Below are 23,435 nucleotides of genomic sequence, written 5' to 3'. Positions count from 1 at the left end.
GATGGAATACATTTTGAAGATGTATTTGTTGGGCTGGGGGTGGCTGGCCTGGAATTTTGTAGTTAGGAATCCGAATTGGATGACCTTTGGATAAATGTCTGCTTCCAGAACCATGGAGACGGTAGCAGGCCGATGGAACTGGTCATCAGCCAGCATGATGTCCTGGAACTTGGACACCACTGTCGCTCAATGCCTAGACAGGTGTGCGGATCCGCACACTGGGCTCGATCTTGAGCACGACCTCCAGCTTCGTTCCCGCGTCGACCCTGGAGCGAATCGTCGTCGTACAGACCTTCTCGTCGCCAACACCGGTCATCGGTAGCTTAAAGGTTGACGCCAACGAAGCGTCGATGCAGCTCATGGGGGTGCACGGATCGATGAGTCCTGCGGTCTCCAACTTGACCAGCGCTGTCGGAAAGATGTTCACGCTGTAGCGTTGCAGCAGCGACGAGACGCACCGGTTGGAGACGCGAGCGCGCTCGCGACCGCCCATTAGTTGGCTTTGCAACCGCTTTTTGTGGATCACACATACCTTGCACGAATTTACTACTGCTTTCATCAGGTTCCTAATTCTCGGAATCCAGTATTTCGAGCGGATGAGTCGCACCATTAACTGGTTACCACTATGGAGAGTTATGCGATGTGTGAAATTCGCAAGGAGGCGAGAAAGCAGGAAGTTATACAGAAGAATCACAGGATGCCGTTCATTGTATTGAAGGCTGACGGAAGCCGCCAGACGGCCGCACGTCCTGATCAGACCTTGCGGATTTAGAAAAGGGTTCATGCTTAGGATGGAACTGGAACTTGGCACTGGACGCTTTTCACTTAGGCAGTGATATTCCACAGGGAATCGAAAATAGGAACCGCTCGGCGGCGGCGATTTCAGTGGCCAGCAAATGCACATCAGATGGAGATGTCTGCTTCCTGCACCGCTGTATGAAGCGATGAACATAAGCGAGGACCCGTAGTGCTTTCTCAAGCTTGGAAAAACGTTCCAACAACTCTTCAGAAGAACTTTTTCGAGATGGACTTTCAGAGCACGCTTCTCCAGATCGGTCACCGGAGCGTTGTCGACCTGAGTTGGCCATTGGTTGCGTGGATTTTGCAACCAAGTCGGTCCGTGCCACTATAACTGGCTATCGGCTAGATCTTGGATGGAAACTTGCCAGGTCTGCTGGATTATGCTCAGATTGAACATGAGACCAATTTTGTATTTTTGTGGCGTGGGCGATCTTCGTCACCCTATTGGCTACAAATGTGGTCCACTGGCACGCTGGCTTGCTTAACCATGCAAGCACTATTGTGGAGTCCGTCCAGCAGTGAAGTTCGGAATTGATCGTAGGCATCTGTGGAATGATGGCTGCAGCCATTTCGGAAAGCAATAACGCTCCGCACAGCTCCAGTCTTGGGAGTGAAACCGTTCTGACTGGTGCTACCCGGGTCTTCACGGTTAGTAGTTGCACAATAATGGTACTGCCCACTTCTACTCGGACATATATTGCGATGCATCGCAAAAGCCATGATGCTCGACCTTGAACTCTGGATGAAACGAGAGCTAGCGTGGAATGCGTATCTGCTCCAAAATCAAATTACTTTGGAGAAAATTAAGCCATCGCTGAAAAAGCTCATTTGGAATGTTTTTGTCCCACCCAAGCTCCTGTAGCCAAATCTCCTGCATGAAAATTTTAGCTCGAACGATAAACGGCGCTAACCAACCTGCAGGGTCGAACAATTTGGCAATTTGGGACAGGACTTGGCGTTTTGTGATGGACGTTTCAATAGCCAACTCAGGCAGAACGAAGAAGAATTCGTCGGAAGTTGCCTTCCAACGAATACCGAGGGTTTTGGCAGTGCTTTCTGCATCGATCTCGAGAAAATCAGTATTTAAGAGATGGTTGCTCTGAATAAACTTCCTTTTGGCTGGAGGTCCATTTCCTCAATGGAAATCCGGCGGAATTCAGAGCGCCTTGGAGCTCTTGCACCATGAGCTGAGCTTCTTCCGTGGAGTCCGCTCCGGCAAGAACATCATCCACATACATGAAATTTCGAATGTTTTTGGATGGTTGAGATCTACGTCAGCTGCTAGCTGCTGCAGTACTCGAATGGCCAAGAAAGGCGCGCAATTGACTCCAAAGGTTACTGTTTTCAATTCGAAGTCTCTGATTTCCCCTCTATTGTTTCGGAAAAGTATTTGTTGGAATGGAGTGTGCTTCGGATCTACCCAGACCTGCCGATACATTTTTTCGATATCGGCGCTAAGCACGTTTAGGAAATAGCGCCACTTCAGAATTTGAATGGTTTAGTCGGACTGTAAGACAGGGCCAGCATGAAGGATATCATTTAAACTTGTACCATTCGATGAAGGGCTGGAGGCATTGAATACTACACGGAGTTTAGTAGTAACGCTCTCCAGTTTTAAGACGGCGTGATGTGGCAGATAGTAGGCGTTGCAATCATGGGTAGGAAGAACGCATGTGCTTTAAATCGAGATATTCCTGGATCACCGAATCGTATTTCGCTTTTAAAACTGAGCCAACGCGAAAGACCTGGAATGCCCTAGACCGGAACCGATATGTTCTGGGTCGCGAAAAGGAAGGGTAACGACATATTGGCCGCACTCGTCTCTCGTGGTCTTTTGAAGGAAATTCTTCTCGCACATGGAATCAAATTCTTTTACCAACTTTATTGGTATATTCTCCACCTCCCAAAATTTTGTGAGTAGTTTGTCCAGTGAATTATCGTACGCGTGGGAGATCTGCGTCGAAAAGGAGGAAATTCTGCTTTGTGCTGAGGCTGACACTGACCCCGTTAATACCCAGCCGAAAATGGTATCTTGCCCCAAGAGAGGGCCACAGATGTTGGTTTTGGCTCCACTCAGAAGCACCGAAGGCGGAATGTCGGCTCCGATAAGGACATCTATTTGTGCGCTGTCATAGAATTTTGGATCCGCCAGTGGAAAATCGGGAAGATCCTGAAGAAAATTTTGCGGAATTGGGTAGGTTTACAAAGAAATGTTGTTATGAAAATTTAAAAATAATGAAATAAATACTTAAAAATTCATTTGTTAAAAAGAAAAAACCGCTTTTAGTTTATTGCTCGGAAATTGATTTGGAAATTTATTTATATTGTATTTTATGGATAGAAAACAAAACGCCTTTTCCGCGTCGGCACTTGGAAAAAATTTTATTTGTCGCTTTGGACTTGCCGATGGGAAACCATTTACACTTTGGTGTATGTGTATAAGGAATGCAGACAATATGTAATATATGTTGATGTAATATGTAATATATGTTGATGTAATATGTAATATAGGTTGATGTAATAGGTAATATATGTTGATGTAATATGGAATATATGTTGATGTAATATGGAATATATGTTGATGTAATATGGAATATATGTTGATGTAATAAGGAATATATGTTGATGCAATATGGAATATATGTTGATGTAATATGGAATATATGTTGATGTAATATGGAATATATGTTGATGTAATATGGAATATATGTTGATGTAATATGGAACTGGCGCGTAAATGATTAATTTATATTTTATTTGGAATGGCCAGAGGGTATGTGTTGTTTGTTTTTGTTCTTGTATTCTTCGATAGCAAATTGTATTAAGTGGACTGCGGAGTTTAAGCATAAATGTGTTGCGAAAAGAATTTGGCTTGCGTTGGACACAGTGAAACGAGAACAGAATGGTTGCCACTTTTGGCAGAGCTTTTGACTTAGAAATTTTCACTGAACTTGGCACAAATTATTTTCACTTTTTCACATTTGGAATTTTGCACTTTTTGGACTGGATGAATATTTCAATATATTCGGAGATTTGGACTTAGAAATTTTCACGAATGAGGGTGAAAAGGAATGGTAAAAAAAAGGTTAATATGGCGGCGCCCGTAGGAATGATAAGTACTTTTTCTATAATTGCCTTTTGTCGGAGAAATCCGTAAGATTTGACAATAAATCTTACAGCAAATTGAACGAAATTGGATTTTCGAACTTTTTGCTGCAGACCGGCAATTAAAGAGAAGGTAAATTTCGTACTTACCTTGGAATTTGTTCGCTGGTGGAAAAAATCGAAAATCCAGGTTATCCGGCTCGAAGGACCAAATGTTGGGCTGGGGGTGGCTGGCCTGGAATTTTGTGGTGTTGCTGAAAAGAAAAACACTCGAGGAGCGGGGCACAGGCCAAGACTTGGCGCGTCGGGGCGTGTAGTTTATTCGGCGATTACTAATTAGAAACTAAAGCTTATTCTACTTAGCTGAGCTCTCCCGAGCGCAGCGGAGACTCCAATTTGAGCTGCCACGGGAAGAGCAGAATTGGAGATTCTGTGGTGGAAAGCGAGAGAGTGGGAGCGTAGAGCGGGTGACAGTACTCACCCCGTAACTTGGACAGTATTGTACTGGCGTTGTGCATTTTTCCTTCATGACTGTGACAATAATATGTTGTAGGGAACTCCTTGTCCCTTGGAGACTTGCTAAAATCGGACGTGTTTTTGATACGCTGCGCGGAAAAATCCTTAATCACGAAGACGGCTTGGCGCGTTGGGCAGAATAACTGCCCAAAGCCACTCGGTGCGAATGTGCATTATTTCGGCGCGATTAACAGTGAAAAAAACACGAGCGATTGGTAAATTGCCTAATTTTTATGACTTGGCAATTCGGTGCAGCTGAGAACAACAGCTGACAGCGCTGCCAACTTAAGTCAACCCAGCCGCACTGCCAGGGCTGCTCCAACAGCCGAATCGTGTACCTGTACCTAAATAATAATATTCAAACAATAACTAATTTCAATTTATTTTTTGAATCGAAACAGTGAAGCGAACCAAACAGAGAAAAGACGCTCAGTGCAATGCCTGCACATATAGATTTTCTAAAAAATCTGTAAGTTATTAATCATCAATTAACTAATTACAAATATAAATAAACTAACCAAAAACAATGAGTGAAAACGAAGCTCACGCGCAGCGTCAACGTCAGCAAGATGAGCGACGGCACTCTTTGCAACGCAACAACGCTTACTTTTCCGTCGTCTCTACGGAATCGAACCGAGCGGTCAATCACCCCCAACCCGACAGCTGATCTTTCTCTCTGAACACGCGACAGTGAACGCTCTTGCTCCCCGTCGCCGTCGTTACTATCTATCGGGCCGACGCAATCTTACCGCCCGCGATCGGCAACTCCCAACCCGCCAAACGAACACCTGCTTACAGCGAACGTCAAAGAACGATCTTGCTCTTCGTCTCCCTTACCAACAAAATCTGCTAACACCAAGCAAAGAGAACAGAACTTAGCTGTAACAGCAAGCACAAACTCTTCAATTGTCGCGACAACCTCAATAACTAAAACAACACCGATGCCGACTGCCCGCTCAACACATACAAACACAACGAAAGCTGCGCAGACAGCCAAACAAACTCAAACAAACGAAAACGCAAAGCCGGCCATACAGACTGGAATGGATCGCTACATCCAAATAAAACGAAAGCTAAGTCCCCAAAAAAATGTAAACAAACCAAAAATCACACGCGCCAACGGCAACACAACCTTAGGCGAAGTACCGAACAATGCCAACAGGTTCGACATTTTGGCAGACACTATTGAAGACCTGCCCGTTGAAGCTGATGGAAGCGACAAAAATAAGCCAAAGCCACCACCAATATTTGTACGTAAGAAAAGCTCTAGTACATTTGAATACAATGTAATAAAGCTCATAGGTGACGCAAATTTCCACATAATTCCCTTAGTTAGGGGCAACATTCATGAAACTAAAGTTCAGACCAAGTCTGAACATCACTTTAGAGCCTTAACAAAGTATTTGGACGACGGAGAAAAAAGCTATTACACATACCAGCTAAAAAGCTGCAAGGGTCTGCAAGTCGTACTAAAGGGCATAGAGCCTGATGTAACACCAGACGAAATAAAGCTGGCGCTACAGGATAAAGGATTTACCGCAAAATCAGTCTTCAACATCCTAAACAAAAATATACAGCCGCAACCACTCTTCAAGGTGGAACTTGCACCAGAAGCAAAGATGCCGAAAAGAAACGATGTGCATCCAATCTACAAACTCCAATTTTTACTACATCGTAGAATCACTGTAGAAGAACCCCACAAACTTAACAATCTGGTACAATGTATGAACTGCCAAGAATACGGCCATACAAAGTCTTACTGTAAGCCGCGCCCAGTGTGCGTAGTCTGTGGCGAGCTCCACGACAAAGCCAGCTGCAGTGCACCTAAAGAAGATTCAAGCAGAAAAAAGTGTGGCAACTGTGGAGGTAATCACACAGCCAACTACAGAGGCTGCCCAGTATACAAAGATCTCAAAAGCCGCATTAACCAGCGCGTAGCCACTGTACGCTCACAAAACGCACCGATCAGAAAAATACCCCCCAAAAACAACCCAGAAGTATTCTTCTCTACCGCAGCCAACCAACTTGGTACAGGATTCGTTACCAAAAACACGTCATATGCAAGCGCTCTAAGATCAGGTCTAGAGCCCCTAGCCTCCAATGCGCCATGTTCACAAGCCAAATATGTGAACTTCAATTCGGTACAAGACAAAAAGACAATGGAACAACAACAAAACTATTTCGAAGCAATGATACTTACCTAGCAGCAGAGCATGGCGGAGTTTATGGCGTTTATGCGGACAACCATGCAAGATCTAATGCGCAATCAAAACATGTTGATACAATTGCTTGTATCACAACAATCAAAATAATCATCTTCATGGCCTCGCTAAGAATCTCTACGTGGAACGCCAATGGCGTTTCACAGCACAAACTTGAGCTAGATCAATTACTACTCAAAAAGCACATCGACGTAATGCTACATTCGGAAACACACCTCACAAACAAATATCACTTCAACATAAGAGGATATATTTTCTACGGAACCAATCACCCTGATGGTAAGGCCCACGGCGGGACCGGGATTTTGATAAGAAGCCGTCTCAAGCACCACTGTCATATTGAGACTGTCAAAAACTATCTACAAGCAACATTATTACAAATTCATTTGGATAATGGTAACCAGATTACTTTAGCCGCTGTTTACACGTGGAGAACATTTTATAGCAGCTGGGGACTATAATGCCAATCACACACACTGGGGGTCTCGACTCGTGAATCCAAAAGGAAAACAGCTCTACAACCCCATTTTAAAAGCAAACAACAAGCTCGACCACGTTTCTCCTGGCACACCTACTTACTGGCCTACTGACCCCAAAAAACGACCTGATCTAATTGATTTCGCAGTCACCAAAACCATTTCCCGTAATTTGATAAGCGCCGAGTGCCTCTCAGACCTATCATCTGACTACTCGCCCCTCCTAATAAATCTGCTCCGACACCCAGAACCAGCTAACCTCTCTTATAAGTTGACTTCAGAAAAAACCAACTGGCTCAAATACAAAAAATACATAATCTCACACATTAAGCTTAACCCACCTCTTGAAGCTGAAGCTGACATTGATAGTTTTGTTAACTCACTGGAGTCAATCATCGTTGCTGCAGCTTGCTGCTCAACGCCGCAAACAGTAAGCAAAATTACAAATCACAAAAAGACCAACCTGCAAATCGAACAACTTGTTCTCGAAAAACGACGCCTACGGCGAGAATGGCAGTCCTCCAGATCACCGTCGGCAAAGCAAAAGTTAAAAGACGCCACACGCAAACTTACAAAAGCTTTAAAGCAAGAAGAAGAGCTCACCCAACTCTTGGCTCACCCACAGTACCAGTGGTCCCTATTAGAAACCACACAGGTGGTTGGGCCCGTAGCGACAAAAAAAGAGCCAGCACATTTCCCACTCATCTACAAAAAGTCTTCCAACCGAATTCTGCAACAAACACGTTCGAAATTCCGCCCGCAACAGACGACTCCCAGCTTCATCATGCACCAGTTGTGTTTCGCTCAAACGAAATCTCAAAAATCATCAAAGAACATCTGAACCCAACAAAATCTGCAGGGTGCGACCTAATTACCCCTAAGATGATTATTGAGCTGCCTTACTGTGCCGTATGCAGCATTACCCAGCTCTTCAACGCCATCAACAAACTTGGCTACTTTCCAGGAAGATGAAAAAGTCAATAATAATAATGATACCAAAGCCGGGAAAAGATCACAGTGTTCCATCGTCGTACAGACCCATAAGCCTTCTATCCTGCTTATCGAAACTTTTCGAAAAATGCACAACACAATACCAGCACACCAATTCGGCTTTTGCGAAAAACACGGAACTATTGAGCAAGTAAACCGCGTAACATCAGAAATACGAAACGCATTTGAAAAACGGGAATACTGCTCTGCGATATTTCTAGATGTTTCGCAGGCATTCGACAGAGTTTGGCTGGACGGTCTGATGTACAAAATCAAAACAACGCTTCCAAACAACACTCATAAACTTTTAGAATCGTACCTCTTCAACAGGAAGTTTGTAGTGAGGTGCAACACTGCGATATCCGACGAACACAGTATTGAAGCCGGTGTCCCACAAGACAGCGTACTAGGCCCAACACTATACGTCCTATTTACAGCAGACATCCCTACAAGCAGCAACCTGACAGTTTCAACATTTGCGGATGACACAGCTATTCTCAGCCGCTCCAGATGCCCAATCAAAGCATCATCTCAGCTAGCCATCTACCTGGTCGACGTGGAAAAGTAGTTATCCGACTGGCGTATAAAGGTAAACGAACAAAAATGCAAGCAAGTAACTTTCACCCTTAACAGGCAAGATTGTCCACCGCTCACGCTGAACAACGTCGCACTTCCAACAGCAAACGAAGTGACGTATCTGGGAGTACACCTCGATAGAAGATTAACTTGGCGCCGACACATCGAAGCCAAGAGAACTCACTTAAAACTGAAGGCCAACAGCCTTCATTGGCATATCAACTCCCGCTCACCACTCAGTTTGGACTTCAAGGTGCTGCTCTACAACTCAGTGCTAAAACCAATCTGGACTTCCGACTGCCAGCTATGGGAAATGCCAGCAACAGCAACATCGATATCGTTCAGAGAGCCCAGACGAAGGTATTGAGAACTATCACCGGGGCACCGTGGTATGTTCGAAATGCCAACATTCACAAAGATCTAAACGTGCCACCTGTAAAAGACGAAATTGCGGAAAAAAAGGAAAAGTACCTTAACAAGCTATCAACGCATCCTAACCAGCTCGCGAGAAGTCTAACAAGGCTAAGCAGCCGATCACGCCTACGTCGAAACGACTTGCCAACCCAGCAGTATTTTTTTTTTTAGGTCCGCTTTTATAATACAGTTCAAGAAATGTACTGGTAATTAGTATTTACACTTACGATTTGTTAACTTGTTGTTAGTTTTCGGTACTGAAGAGTTTTCGGTACTTTTTGCATATAAGCCAGTTTGTTTGGACGTTTTTTTATGAGTGTGCTCAATTATTTCCGAGCAGGCAATTATGTGGCAGCAGGCAGATGCAATGGGAAGGTTTCCGTTATTTGATTGTAATATACATATGTAGCTTGCAGAGTTGCAAAGTTATAATCATGGTCATGTGTGCTTTTGTAGTGAAACAACGTGTCCCATCGACTGCTGAATATTTTGAATTCTCGGTTTTGCGTGTGCTGCTTTTATTCTTAGGGCGCTGGCACATAATTTGCAGACTGGTATCAGATGTACTTATCATACCCGTTACTTGTAGAGTAAAAGGGTATACTAGATTCGTTGAAATGTATGTAACAGGCAGAAGGAAGCGATTCCGACCATATAAAGTATATATATTCTTGATCAGGATCAATAGCCGAGTCGATCTGACCATGTCCGTCTGTCCGTCCGTCTGTCTGTCCGTCTGTCTGTCTGTCCGTCTGTCTGTCCGTCTGTCTGTCCGTCTGTCTGTCCATCCGTATGCACGTCGAGATCTCAGGACCTATAAAAGCTAGAAAGTTGAGAATAAGCATACAGACTCCAGAGACATAGACGCAGCGCAAGTTTGTCGGTTCATGTTGCCACGCCTCCTCTAACGCCCACAAACCGCCCAAAACTGCCACGCCCACACTTTTAAAAAATGTTTTGATATTTTTTTATTTTTGTATTAGTCTTGTAAATTTCTATCGATTTGCCAAAAAACTTTTTGCCACGCCCACTCTAACGCCCACAAACCGCATAAAACTGCCACGCCCACACTTTTGAAAAATGTTTTAATATTTTTTCATTTTTGTATTAGTCTTGTAAATTTTTATCGATTGGCTAAAAAACTTTTTGCCACGCCCACTCTAACGCCCACAAACCGTCAAAAACTGTCCGTGATGAATACTCTTATTCATAAAAAAACTCTTGTTTTTTGTATAATATTATTTTAATTTTATTTTATTTTATTTCTTTTATTTTATAATTTATTGCCTCAGAAAATGGTGTCAAAGTTTTAAAAGATTTTTCGAAGTTGTGGAAAAGATGAACGCAAACTTTAAACGACATTTTCTCGGAACCAAGTTTTTCAAAATTGTGTAAGTGATAATAGAAAAACCAAAAACAACGCTAAAGTCGATCAGATACCCAGACTGAGCTAGTAGAAGAGCGAACAAGAAAATTAGACATTTTTCTGGCATATTGATAGAAATATGCGCTGCGTCCATGTCTCTGGAGTCTGCATGCTTAAACTCAACTTTCTAGCTTTTATAGTTCCTGAGATCTCGTCCGTACATACGGACGGACAGACAAATGGAAATGGCCAGATCGACTCCGCTAGCAATTACATCGAAATTCGAGTAAGAACATTTTAAGTTTGTTGATATCAAAATTGTGACACACTAACACAATCTATTACCTAAGGCATATTACCTAATTATTACCTATTACCTAAGGCATAACTTTAATTAAATATTATATGGATTTAAAAGGAACTGTATTCAGCTCCCTACAAAGTGACTGCAAAAAAGACCTTTTTTTCAGCCTCTAAAGGTTGTTTGAAGTGATCTTCTGCTTTCGTTTGCAGTCAGAGATCCCGTGTGGTTACCTTTACAATGTCCGAATGGATATGGATATCGTGGTTTTTCGATTATTATTTAAATTTTGTGTTCTATTGTCAGTCATTTTTCCGCTATTAGCGGTCTCTTTTGACTCTTTTTATCAACTACCATTGATTTGCTTTCAATTTTTTTCACTGTTTGTATTGAATCTTTCTGTTAGTGTTTTTGATGTTTTTTTCTATGGCAGTCGTTAGAGTATTGTTTTTGACGAAGTTGGACGTCGTTGTTGCAATTTTACATGCAGTTGGATAAGTTAAGTTACTGTGCTTGTTGTTATTGCGTTATGTGTCGAATTCGGTAACGGGATTTTGAACTACCCACTTCGTATCGTTATGATGATGGTGATAGACTAACACAAATGTAAAAATAAAGTTTTGGGCTTGAATGATTTAGATGGACTTTTTAGCTTTTATAATTACCGAGATCTCCGACGTTCATACGGATCGACAAGTCGGAATCCTTTTTCTTCTAACTTTTGCTTCTGAATTAAACAATTTTTTCGTAACCTAAGCTTGAGATGGCAAACACAAACAAGAGAGAACGCTATAGTCGAATTTCCCGACTACCTGGATCCCGTTTCTCAGCTAGTGGAAGTGCGAAGGAGAAATTTCAACACTGACCGGTTTTGGCGGTTTGTGGGCGAGTGGGTGAGAGTGGGCGTGGCAATACGATTTTTGGCAAATCGAGCGAAATTTACAGGACTAACAAAACTTTAAGAAAAAAATATCAAAACATTTTTCCAATCTGTGGGCGTGGCAATTTTTGGCGTAAGGGTGGGCGTGACAACAAATTATTTGCAAATCGATAAAAATTACAAGACTAATAAAAACATTAAAAAATATTAAAATATTTCTCAAATGTGTGGTCCTGGCAATTTAGAGTGGGTCAACAATTCAACTTTCTAGCTTTTATAGTTCCTGAGATCTCGACGTTCATACGAACTGGCAGACGGACGGGCAGACGGACATGGTCAGATAGACTCGGCTATTGATCCTGATCAAGAATATATATACTTTATATGTTTCGGACACGCTTCCTTCTTCCTGTTACATACTTTTCAACGAATCTACTCTACGATTAATGGGTATAAAGATATTCTTTATTTCTCGAGCAATAACTTGAAAGAGAAAATAAAACGTCAAAACAAAAATGTAATTAATGTAATAAAATAAATAAGATTTAAGTAGTAGCCGACGTGAGCATTGACGCGTGCAAAGCCTGAGCGTTTTTAATATTCCAAAAAAATTACATCTTTATACCCATTACTCGTAGAGTAAAATGTTATTCTAGATTCCTTGAAAAGAAAGTAAAAGGTAGAAGGAAGTGTTTCCCACCATATAATGTATATATAATCTTTATCAGGATCAATAGCGAAGTCTATCTGGCCATGTCCGGCTGTCTGATTTTATCAAATTGTATTATTTATTTTGCCAATTTCTATCGATATGCCAAAAATATTTTTGAGCTCCCACTGGCTAAGTAACGGGTATCGGATAGTCGAGAAACACGACTATAGCATTCTATTTTGTTTTAGCATAGATTCATAAGTCAGATCAAGTCTTTAAATTTATTAAATATTGTTTTTAAGAAAATTGGTTTTACATTGATTTATAGGTGTGTGCCCAACTGAATGGAACCGACAAAGAAAACGGTTGTGCGTAATTCTTGTTACAGAGAATAAAGGAAAAGACGACTTTGAAAAAGTGGCTTTAAGGGATATTGCCTTAAATATTGGGTACCATTCAAAGAGAGTTCGATTTGCTTATATATTCAAGGTAAGTTTCATTTTTAAGGCAGTATACTATTTTACCTCGAAACGAGAGCTACATTGGGCTATTGGAAGTGGAAGCAATGAAATTCTTTTTCGAATTGAATCTTATTATTCCTCTTTATTTTATACATTTCATTTAGTTTCGTTGTTTTTGGACAACACTATTGCGCTACTCGAAAAGCATAATATTAATGATTTAGGTGACAATAAGACACGCCTGAATTGTTTTAAAATTTAATTTCGTATTCCTTAAGTTTATATGAGCTTATTGAACTATTTTGTGATGTCAAACACAATAATGTTATTTAAGGTAATTATAGCACGTTCCGAAAAAAAAAATTAACTTTCCATTGTGAAATATAATTTAATAAGGACTAAATTTTTCAATTTAAAGTAAAAACAAGAGAGAACGCTATAGTCGAGTTCGCCGACTACCCGTTACTCAGCTATTGGAAGTGCGAAGGAGAGACTTCAAATTTGATTAAAACTGATGAAAGAGGTCCGTGACTCTTCACCAAGATTGGTATAACAGGAGCCGGATTGACGCCGCCATTTGGACGATGTTATTATTATTTATTCCTAGACACAAGTGGTAGGGCTGCAAGATTAGTTTACTGTAACTCCACTAGCTATCGATTCATGAAATATAAACTTGAGATCTTGACTTATTGAAAATAGTTTTACCCATGGTTTTCTTAATTTAAGCTCGGAACAAGCTTGCTAAGATGATACAACTGAAAATGCTATTATAAATTATATAATTTACTAGGATATATTATATACTACATATCTTTGCGAAAAGCCATAATTCGACGTCCTAAAATTAAGAATTAATATTTTCAAAGAACTTTTTTTTGTATTTACTTTGCATTTACTTATTAAATCTTCTTGTATAAAAACTAATAATAAATTTAAAAATTTTAACGATATAAAATTTTTCTGACCATTCGTTTTATTTTTCCAACTGTCCTGCGTCGTCCTAAAAATTTCTGCGCTGTGTTGTTAGGTATTTTCGTCGAAGACGGAAACGACTGCTGAGCTGTGTTAGACCGTGCGCTGCGTAGTTAGGGTGTAGTTCCTTAAGTTTGGTAATTGCATTGATGACTGGTGGAAGATTTAAGTCTCTTTGGATGTTTTTATACCGTTTTTACGATTATACAGCGATGATTATAGCGGTATCATCGGCAAACGAGTGCGTTGTTAGCTGAGAGCTGGTGGGTATATACGACGTATACATGATGTAGGGGATAGGGCCCAACACGCTGCCTTGGGTGACACCAGCGTTGATTTTGCAGTCTTGAGACACACTGTTGTTGCATCTTACTACGAAAATGCGTTTGTAGAGGTACGTTTCCAGCAGCTTGTGAATATTTTGGGGCAGCAGTTGTTTCATTTTATTGAGAAGGTCGTGTCCTCAGAATTTCATCTGTCTCTTATAAGCCTGACGGTGACTCAGTTGTGATGAGATGACTTGGAATACTTTTGGTTATCGCAAAGTCTATGAGGTCGGGGAGTTTCTTAAGGTCCACTGGCCTGTATGTAGGTCTTCCCATAGATACGTAGTTGAGCTTTCTCTTTGCTTTAATTATTGTATTAAAAAAGTTTCTTACCTTTAGTGGTAATAAGGCGAGATTTCCAGTATGTATGTTTTGCGTTATAGTCGCCAGCGGCGAGAATGCGCTCTCCTAATGTATTGAAGTACTCCATTGTCTTCAGTTATAGGGAAACGCGGAGGGCAATACACTGCAGCTAGTGTAATAGGGCCGTTTCGAGTCTGAACGCTAAAGGTAGGTATTTTTTTTCGAATGTTTTCTGGGGATGATGCTTGATGCGTGGTCTTATGAGTATTTCAGTGCCACAGCGGGCTTTGCCGTCTGGGTGGTTTGTAAAATAGAATTGGTATATAGGAATGTATAAGTTGTTTTTATTTGTTATATGCGTTTCAGATATCAATATGATGTCGATGTTGTTAGCGTAAAGGAACTGTGTCAGTTACAGTTTTTGCTAAGGGACGCCGTTGGCACTCCACGCTGCTATATTTGGCGAGGCTGTTATGGTGTTATGTTTGTTGGAGTTTTGAGTTGGGGTTTTGAGGCCTGACTTAAGCGCTTTTGCAATGGAAATGCTAGGAACAGAACAAATGCCAAAGGTGGCATTTGGGAAATGGTCGTCCTATCTGTGGATTGCATAAAGGCGTGGGTTTAAGGGAATGCGATTTTCAGCTCTTTGAAGACAATACAACCACGCCCGTTCGCTGTATGGTTTGCACCGCAATTGCTGCACAACTTGACTGAGCTATCTTTCTTGTTTTTTGTGCAGTTTGCAGAAATATGTGGTTCGTATTCCGTATTCTTGGTAGTGATTCTACAGTGATTCTACGATGTAGTAAGAGCTGCAGTCTGGGAGTTTTAGTATTTTTCTTTGGGCTCCAGCACTACTTTAAAAAGAAGTTGCGGTTGTTAATTTTTGTTCATGATTTTAATAATTGATTAAGTATTAAAATTTAAGTTCTATGGCACATTCTCGTGTTGATTTATGCTTTAGATACCAGCGTATTCCTCCTCTTGTTTCAGTGCGTTGGCTTTTTTCAAGCTTTTAAGATTTTATTTTGCGGATGGAGATTTGTGTGTTTGCCATTCCCTACGTAAGCATCGTTTTTCGTCGAAGAGCTGCTCGATTTGTACGTTAGCCTTATTCGGATTAATTGTAACGTTTGTGATTTTAGGTGTTTCTGTACGAGCTGCTGTACAGTGTACCTATGCAGCTCTCTATATCAGATTCAGTGATGAGTTTTGCCTCAGTATGCGAACTTATACATTATATTATACATTATATTTTTGTTACCTTTTTATCCCATTACGTCGCTATGCTTCTCGTCCTATCTTATTGAGCCAGCTACAGTGTGCGCCGTAAAACTCCATTGGCGTTTGACGTAGCTATGCGTAAGAGAGACATTATTTATTTTGATTGTTGGGACACAAGCATGTCTATTAAAAGGTTTTGTTTACGCATCATGTCTTGAATGGTGGCACGCATAAATGTCATAAACTTCATCATTTTCTGTTGTAAGAGGCACAAAAAGTTTAGCCAACTTGGACTTATTTCCCGCAATTGATATCAAAAAGACAAGGCAGAAAACAGCAAAGTGACGGCGGAGAATTTTGCTTTTAGGCTGAAATTCTTTTTCATTGGAATGGTTTACAACTGCAAAAAGTAATGACTAAATATCAACAGGTAGGCAGGAACATTCAAAAATAATAAAGTGCGCAAAATTTAAAAAAAAAAACTACAAGTCGCTTAACCTCAAGATTACCAATAAATCGAAAAACGCAAAATCCTGAAGACAAGACACCGATTTTTGCCAGACGGCGACGTCTGACGTTTGCTAAGACTTGTTTGATTGAAAAGAAAATAGACTCAAGCTGGAATTATAGCAGAGCGTTCTTGTAATGCTAAAAAAAGCGCAACGGCTTTTTAAAACTGTGTGATGTAATAGTTAGAGATAATTTTCCTTTGGCTCTCATTGATGACAAGCTGGATAGACTATGCCAAGATTTTCCACACGTCCGGTTAAAAAGCGATTTTTAAATTTTCCTGTCTGTTGTCACCCAGCGTGCACAATATCAATTTTTATACCCGTTACTCGTAGAGTAAAAGGGTATACTAGATTCGTTGAAAAGTATGTAACAGGCAGAAGGAAGCGTTTCCGACCATATAAAGTAAATATATTCTTGATCAGGATCAATAGCCGAGACGATCTGGCCATGTCCGTCTGTCCGTCCGTATGAACGTCGAGATCTCAGGAACTACAAAAGCTAGAAAGTTCAGATTAAGCATACAGACTCCAGAGACAGAAGCAGGGCAAGTTTGTCGATTCATGTTGCCACGCCCACTCTAACGCCCACAAACAGGCCAAAACTGCCACGCCCACATTTTTTTAAAATGTTTTGATATTTTTTCATTTTTTTTATTAGTCTTGTAAATTTTTATCGATTTTCCAAATACTTTTTGCCACGCCCACGCTAACGCCCACAAACCGCCAACAACTGTCAGTGTTGAAATTTCTCCTTCGCACTTCCACTAGCTGAGTAACGGGTATCAGATAGTCGGGGAACTCGACTATAGCGTTCTGTCTTGATAAAGTTACTTTCTTGCCCTTCAAACTCTCCTGGCGTTTTCCAGTTATATGCTATATTTCGTGAGCTATCATGATTACTCATGCTCATTAATTGTTCTGGGGTATTATGCACTGGAACTCCGTTGTTATAAACTGTTGATCGTGTATAAGAAATTCAGTCGTACGGCGAGATACGGTTCTTAATTACTTACATTATGACCAGTCGATCGTTTAAAAAAGTGACCACTCGATGGTGGTCACAAGCGTTGTGGATCTCCTTGGGCAGCTTCGTGACAAAATTTGTGATCGGATAACACCTAAATCTTCTGAAAATGCGCTGGAGGATATTTTTTCAATGGAATAATTATAAAAAGATGTATTATTACGAAAAACTGACATAACGTTACGAGTTGCATAGGTTAGATATAAACTATTGAGTTTGCACCAGGTGAGAAGGCGAAAATTAAAACTGTTGCCGGCTTAAAACCTTTAGGTACGTAATTCATCAATAAGCCAAATAATAAAAGTCCATTATGTTACACTTGAGATCTTTTTATACCCGTTACTCGTAGAGTAAAAGATTCGTTCAAAAAAGTTTGTAACAGGCAGAAGGAAACGTTTCCGACCATATAAAGTATATATATTCTTGCACAGGATCAATAGCCGAGTCGATCTGACCATGTCCGTCCGTCTGTCTGTCCGTATGAACGTCGAAAACTCAGGAACTATAAAAGCTGAGATTAAGCATACAGACTCCAGAGAAATAGACGCAGCGCAAGTTTGTCGATTCATGTTGGATCGCTACATAACAATTAAAAGAAAACTCAGCCCTCAAAATAATAAAAATCAACAATCCGAAAATACGGCAAAAATTACAAACACCAACAGATTTGAGCTTCTGGCAAATTCTACTGATGAAAGTGTACAAACGGCAAAGTCATTCAAAGAGGAACCTAAGAAGGTTAAGCCTCCTCCAATATACATTCGCGAAAAAAGCTCAAGTGCCTTAGTGAACAAAATAGCGACATTAATAGGAGAAAACTCGTTCACATAATACATAATCTCCCTAAGAAAGGGGAACAATAATGAAACAAAAGTTCAAACTCAAACCGAAGCTAGCCATCGTCTCCTAACCAAATTCCTGGACGATGCAGGAAAAACTTTTATACATACCCACTAAAAAGCGCAAGGGGCCTACAGGTTGTTCTCAAAGGGATTGAGGCAACTGTTTCGACCACTGAAATCGTAGAAGCGCTCAAGGAAAAGAACTTTAATGCAAAAATGGTCATTAACATACTTAATAAAAATAAGGAACCACAACCAATGTTCAAATTCGAGTTGGAGCTAGAGAGCCAGATACTAAAAAAAAATGTAGTTCACCCAATCTACAAGTTACAGCTCCTATTGCATCGGCGTATCACAGTAGAAAAGCCACACAAGCGCAACCGCCCAGTGCAGTGCACTAACTGCCAAGAATATGGCCACACTAAGGCTTACTGTAAACTGAACTCTATCTGCGTAGTCTGTAGTGAAGCCCACAGCACAGCGAACTGTCATAAGAACAAGGAAGACAGCTCTGTTAAAATGTGCAGCAACTGCGGTGGAAGTCACGCAGCGAATTGGCGTGGCTGTGTAGTATATAAGGAACTAAAGAACCGTCTTAACAAACACGGAGAATCAACACGAGCTCAGGCCACACACATCAGTCACACTCCGCCACAATCGGGCCCTTCTTACACGGCACCCCTTCCTACACATCGTACCAATCCTAGCGTTTCCTTCGCTACTGCCTTAAGATTGGGAATTAAAAGCGTGAATCCAATAACACAAAAGTAAACTACTACGCGGGAAGAACAGGAAATAACTACTTTGAACGATCAAACGCAGCATATATCAACTGGCATTGAAACGATGATGATCTCACTCCAGCAAACCCTAAAAGAATTTATGACATTCATGCAAACCACAATGCAAGAGCTTATGCGAAACCAAAATATGCTGATACAGCTTCTCGTGTCATCAAAATCAACATAATGTCTCCACTTCAAATATCTATGTGGAACGCGAATGGTGTTTCACGGCATAAACTCGAACTTGCCCAGTTCCTATCCGAAATAAATATTGACGTCATTGTCCTCTCCGAGACACATCTAACAGACAAGCACAACTTCCATGTTCCAGGATACCTATTCTACGCCACAAACCCTCCGGACGGAAAAGCCCATGGCGGCACTGGCATACTTATCAGAGGTCGCATCAAACACCACCTTCATAATAGAACTGAAACGGACTACCTGAAATCCACTTCCATAAGCATGCTATCTAGCATCGGCCCCGTCACTCTGTCCGCAGTCTACTGCCCACCTCGTTTTGCAGTTTCTGAGGACCAATTCTTGGAATTTTTCAACTCACTCGGTGAGCGATTTATAGCGGCTGGTGACTACAATGCCAAGCACACGCACTGGGGTTCACGCCTTTTAAACCCAAAGGGCAAACAACTTTACAACGCGCTCATTAAGCCACGAAATAAGCTCGATTATGTCACTCCGGGTAGGCCTACATACTGGCCAGCAGATCCAAATAAGCTCCCGGATCTCATTGACTTCGCAATAATATGAAAGATCCCTAGAAATAATATTACGGCTGAGTCACTTGCAGAACTATCATCAGATCACTCACCAGTTTTACTTGCTCTCAGGCATCGACCACATATAACTGAGCACACCTACAGGCTGACAGGCAACAGGACCAACTGGGCAAGGTACACGAAATATGTTTGTACTCACGTGGTACCAACTCAAACAGTGTCTACCCATGAGGATGTTGACCGCCTGACCGAATCGATGGAGGAAAATCTTGTTGCTGCAGCCAAGGCCTCTACCCCTCCAGACACACACAAAATGACAAATCATACCAAGACAACTGGCGAAATCGAACAGCTAGTACTTAAAAAACGAAGACTAAGAAGAGAATGGCAGAATCACAGATCCCCAAAGGCTAAGGAACATCTAAAAATAGCAACACGTAGACTAACCAGGGCACTTAAGCTTGAGGAAGCAAACGCCCAGCATCTATATATCGAACAACTATCGCCCACCAGCAAGAAGAACCCCTTGTGGAAAGCACACAAAAATATTCAGCCACCAGCAGAAACAGTCGTTCCACTGCGAGGCCCCTCAGGAAGCTGGATACGCAGCGAACAAGATAGAGCAAGTGCATTCGCCGATCACCTTCAAGGCGCATTCCAACCAAATACTGCTAGCAACTCATTTGTCCTACCTGTAGCAATTAAAATCCCGCCACCAATAAATCCAATAACATTTAGTCAACGTGAGATATCATCTACAATAAAAGATCTTGAGCCCAAAAAATCACCTGGACACGACTTGGTGACACCAAAAATGATCATAGAACTCCCACCGTGTGCGGTTCTGACCTTATGCAATCTCTTTAACGCTATTACGAAACTTGGATACTATCCCCAAAGGTGGAAAAAGGCGGTCATAGTGATGATTCCCAAACCAGGCAAAGACAAGACGCAACCCTCATCCTACAGACCAATCAGTCTCCTATCGTGTCTCTCGAAACTGTTTGAAAAGGCATTTTTAAAACACCTAGCTCCCTACTTAAGAATGCGAAACACAATACCATCCCATCAATTTGGTTTTCGCAAAAATCATGGAACGATCAAACAGGTCAATCGCATCACAAACGAAATTCGTACTGCTTTTGAGCACCGGGAATACTGCTCAGCAATATTCTTAGATGTCGCACAAGCATTTGACCGAGTCTGGGTGGAAGGACTAATGTACAAGATATCAAAACTGCTTCCGCAGAATACCTACAAAGTGTTCGAATCTTATCTCTTCAAAAGAGTGTTCTCAATCAGGTGTAACAGTTCGACTTCACATGACCGCGTCATCAATGCTGGAGTTCCCCTAGGAAGTGTGCTGGGCCCCGTTCTTTACACTTTATATACAGCAGACATGCCTACAAACTATCAACTCACAACCTCTACGTTTGCTGACGATACCGCAATACTCAGCCGATCCAAATGCCCATCAAAGGCAACAGAAAAACTTGACTGTCATCTTAAAACAGTGGAAAGATGGTTTGCGGACTGGCGCATAAAGATAAACGAGACCAAAAGCAGACATGTAACATTCACACTGAATAGACAAACCTGCCCACCATGTACCCTAAACAATACACTCATCTCACAATCAGACGTAGTAACATATCTTGGGGTTCACCTAGATAGACGCCTCACCTGGCGGCGACATATAGAATCTAAAGGAAATCATATGAAGCTTAAATCAGGCAACCTCCACTGGCTTATTAATTGCAACTCTCCGCTTAGTCTGGAATACAAAGTACTTCTCTACAATACCGTGCTGAAACCCATTTGGACATACGGCTGTGAATTATGGGGAAACGCGTCTAAAACCAACATTGAAATTATACAGCGAGCTCAGTCAGCGATCCTGCGAACTATCACTGGGGCACCATGGTACCTACGCAGAGAAAGCATCCATAGAGACCTCAACATAAACCTCGTCAACGAGGAAATCCAGATGAGAAAGAGTAAACATCAAACAAAGCTCGCCGCACACGAAAATCCTCTCGCGAAGTCGCTCACGCGTGTATGTCGTCACAGCAGACTAAAGCGCAAAGATTCTCCAGCCCAGCAAAGAAATCCTAGGGCCGTCTCTAACTAATATACAACTAATTTATATAATAAGATAATTAAACTAATAGAAATCCAATAAATAACGCAATAAGTTCAAAAAAAAACAAGAGAGAACGCTATAGTCGAGTTCCCCGACTATCTGATACCCGTTACTCAGCTAGTGGAAGTGCGAAGGAGAATCTTCAACACTGACAGTTTTTGTCGGTTTGAGGGCGTTAGAGTGGGCGTGGCAAAAAGTTTTTTGCAAATCGATAGAAATTTACAAGTCTAATACAAAAATGAAAAAATATTAAAACATTTTTCAAAAGTGTGGCGTGGCAGCTTTATGCGGTTTGTGGGCGTTATAGTGGCGTGGCAAAAAGTTTTTTGACAAATCGATAAAAATTTAAAAGACTAATACAAAAATTAAAAAATATAAAACATTTTCAAAAGTTGGGCGTGGCAGTTTATGCGGTTTGTGGGCGTTAGAGTGGGCGTGGCAACATGAATCAACAAACTTGCGCTGCGTCTATGTCTCTGGAGTCTGTATGTTTAATCTCAACTTTCTAGCTTTTGTGGTTCCTGAGATCTCATATTGAATAATTATTGTTAGTCTCATAATAAGAGAAGATCCAATAAATAACGCAATAAGTTCAAAAAAAAAAAAATGTTGCATCGCCCACCTTAACGCCCACACTTTTGAAAAATGGTTTGATATTTTTTCACATTTTTGTTAGTCTTGTAATTTTTTCTCGATTTTCCAAATAATTTTTGTCACGCCCACTCTAAAGCCCACAAACTGCCAAAAACTGTCAGTGTGGAAATTTCTCCTTCCCACTTCCACTAGCTGAGTAACGGGTATCAGATGGTCGGGGAACTTGACTATAGCGTTTCTCTTGTTTATTAAATTAAATCTATACTATCAATTTTCCATTAAAACAAGAAACAAATACTAAAAGAATGTATATTTCGTTTCAGGAAAGTCAACCGCATTTTATTAGAGCAATTTCGAAAGGATCGTATAAGGACAGTCTTATACACATTGTTATTATTTGGCGGCGAGATAAAAAACGTATAAAGTACGACTGGGTCAACGTCGCCAAACAGAATGGCAACAGTTCACCTGAACACTTCATAAATTTAACTAAAAACGAAATTTCCAATGCAGTTAAGAAGTTATTAAAAAATTCAGAAGCTTTATGTTACGAAGCATTTGTAGAGGTACATAATCTCATATTCTAACATTATCCAAATCAACAATGAATTATATCTTTCAGAACTTAATTAACGAACATTCACAAGGAATTTTAACTAAATGGATTTCTCAGTTCTTATATGTGGTCGATTACCTATCAGATAATATTGAAGAGGAGCACCTTTTTGCGTTTATTTCACTTTTAGGAACTTTTGGATTTATGTTTGCTGTTGGATATGTATTAATTTACTTTCTTAAAGTTGAGGAGGAAAATCTTAAGGCGCAAGGCCAACTTTTCGATATACAAGGTAAGTTTTCTAGTCATCATGTGTTAGCCTTTTAGTTACTCAGCGCAAGCTATTGAAAAAATCAAATTCCCGATCTTCAGGGCATCATATGCGTTATTTCCTTTTGCCTTAAGATTATTGTAGTTTTTCGACTTGCCCGTTCACGTGTGGAAGTATTGTGGCCTCGTAGTCAAAAGTGTTGTAAATATAAAATAATATAAAGCGAGCCACTCGTGTGCAAAGGTTTTGATTCTTCCAAAATATTGTGAAGGCGCTGCAATCGCTTAATTTCTTAAAGTGCATGCATAGAAGTTACACTTTAAAATTTGTGTGTGCTTCAATGACTGCAAGAATCTCAAGCTCGTACTGGTGTATTTCCGTTC

At 41.0% G+C, this 23,435-nt stretch overlaps 1 protein-coding gene across 1 annotated transcript in view; it reads left to right on the top strand.

Moving 5' to 3' along the window:
* Nucleotides 1-23,185, top strand: part of LOC122625580 (dnaJ homolog subfamily C member 16) — a 51,148-nt gene extending 27,963 nt beyond the window's left edge. Inside the window, exons 2-5 of the mRNA XM_043805668.1 lie at nt 12,628-12,788; nt 22,549-22,791; nt 22,848-23,073; nt 23,154-23,185. Of these exons, the coding sequence (XP_043661603.1) occupies nt 12,628-12,788; nt 22,549-22,791; nt 22,848-23,073; nt 23,154-23,185 (662 nt within the window). The remainder of the gene's footprint in view (nt 1-12,627; nt 12,789-22,548; nt 22,792-22,847; nt 23,074-23,153) is intronic.
* Nucleotides 23,186-23,435: the final 250 nt, after the last annotated feature.

The sequence above is a fragment of the Drosophila teissieri genome, unplaced genomic scaffold (assembly GCF_016746235.2).
Source record: "Drosophila teissieri strain GT53w unplaced genomic scaffold, Prin_Dtei_1.1 Segkk125_quiver_pilon_scaf, whole genome shotgun sequence".
Lineage (NCBI taxonomy): Eukaryota > Metazoa > Arthropoda > Insecta > Diptera > Drosophilidae > Drosophila > Drosophila teissieri.
The sequence above is the reverse complement of the archived record's forward strand: the minus strand, read 5'-3'. Positions and strand labels throughout refer to the sequence as shown.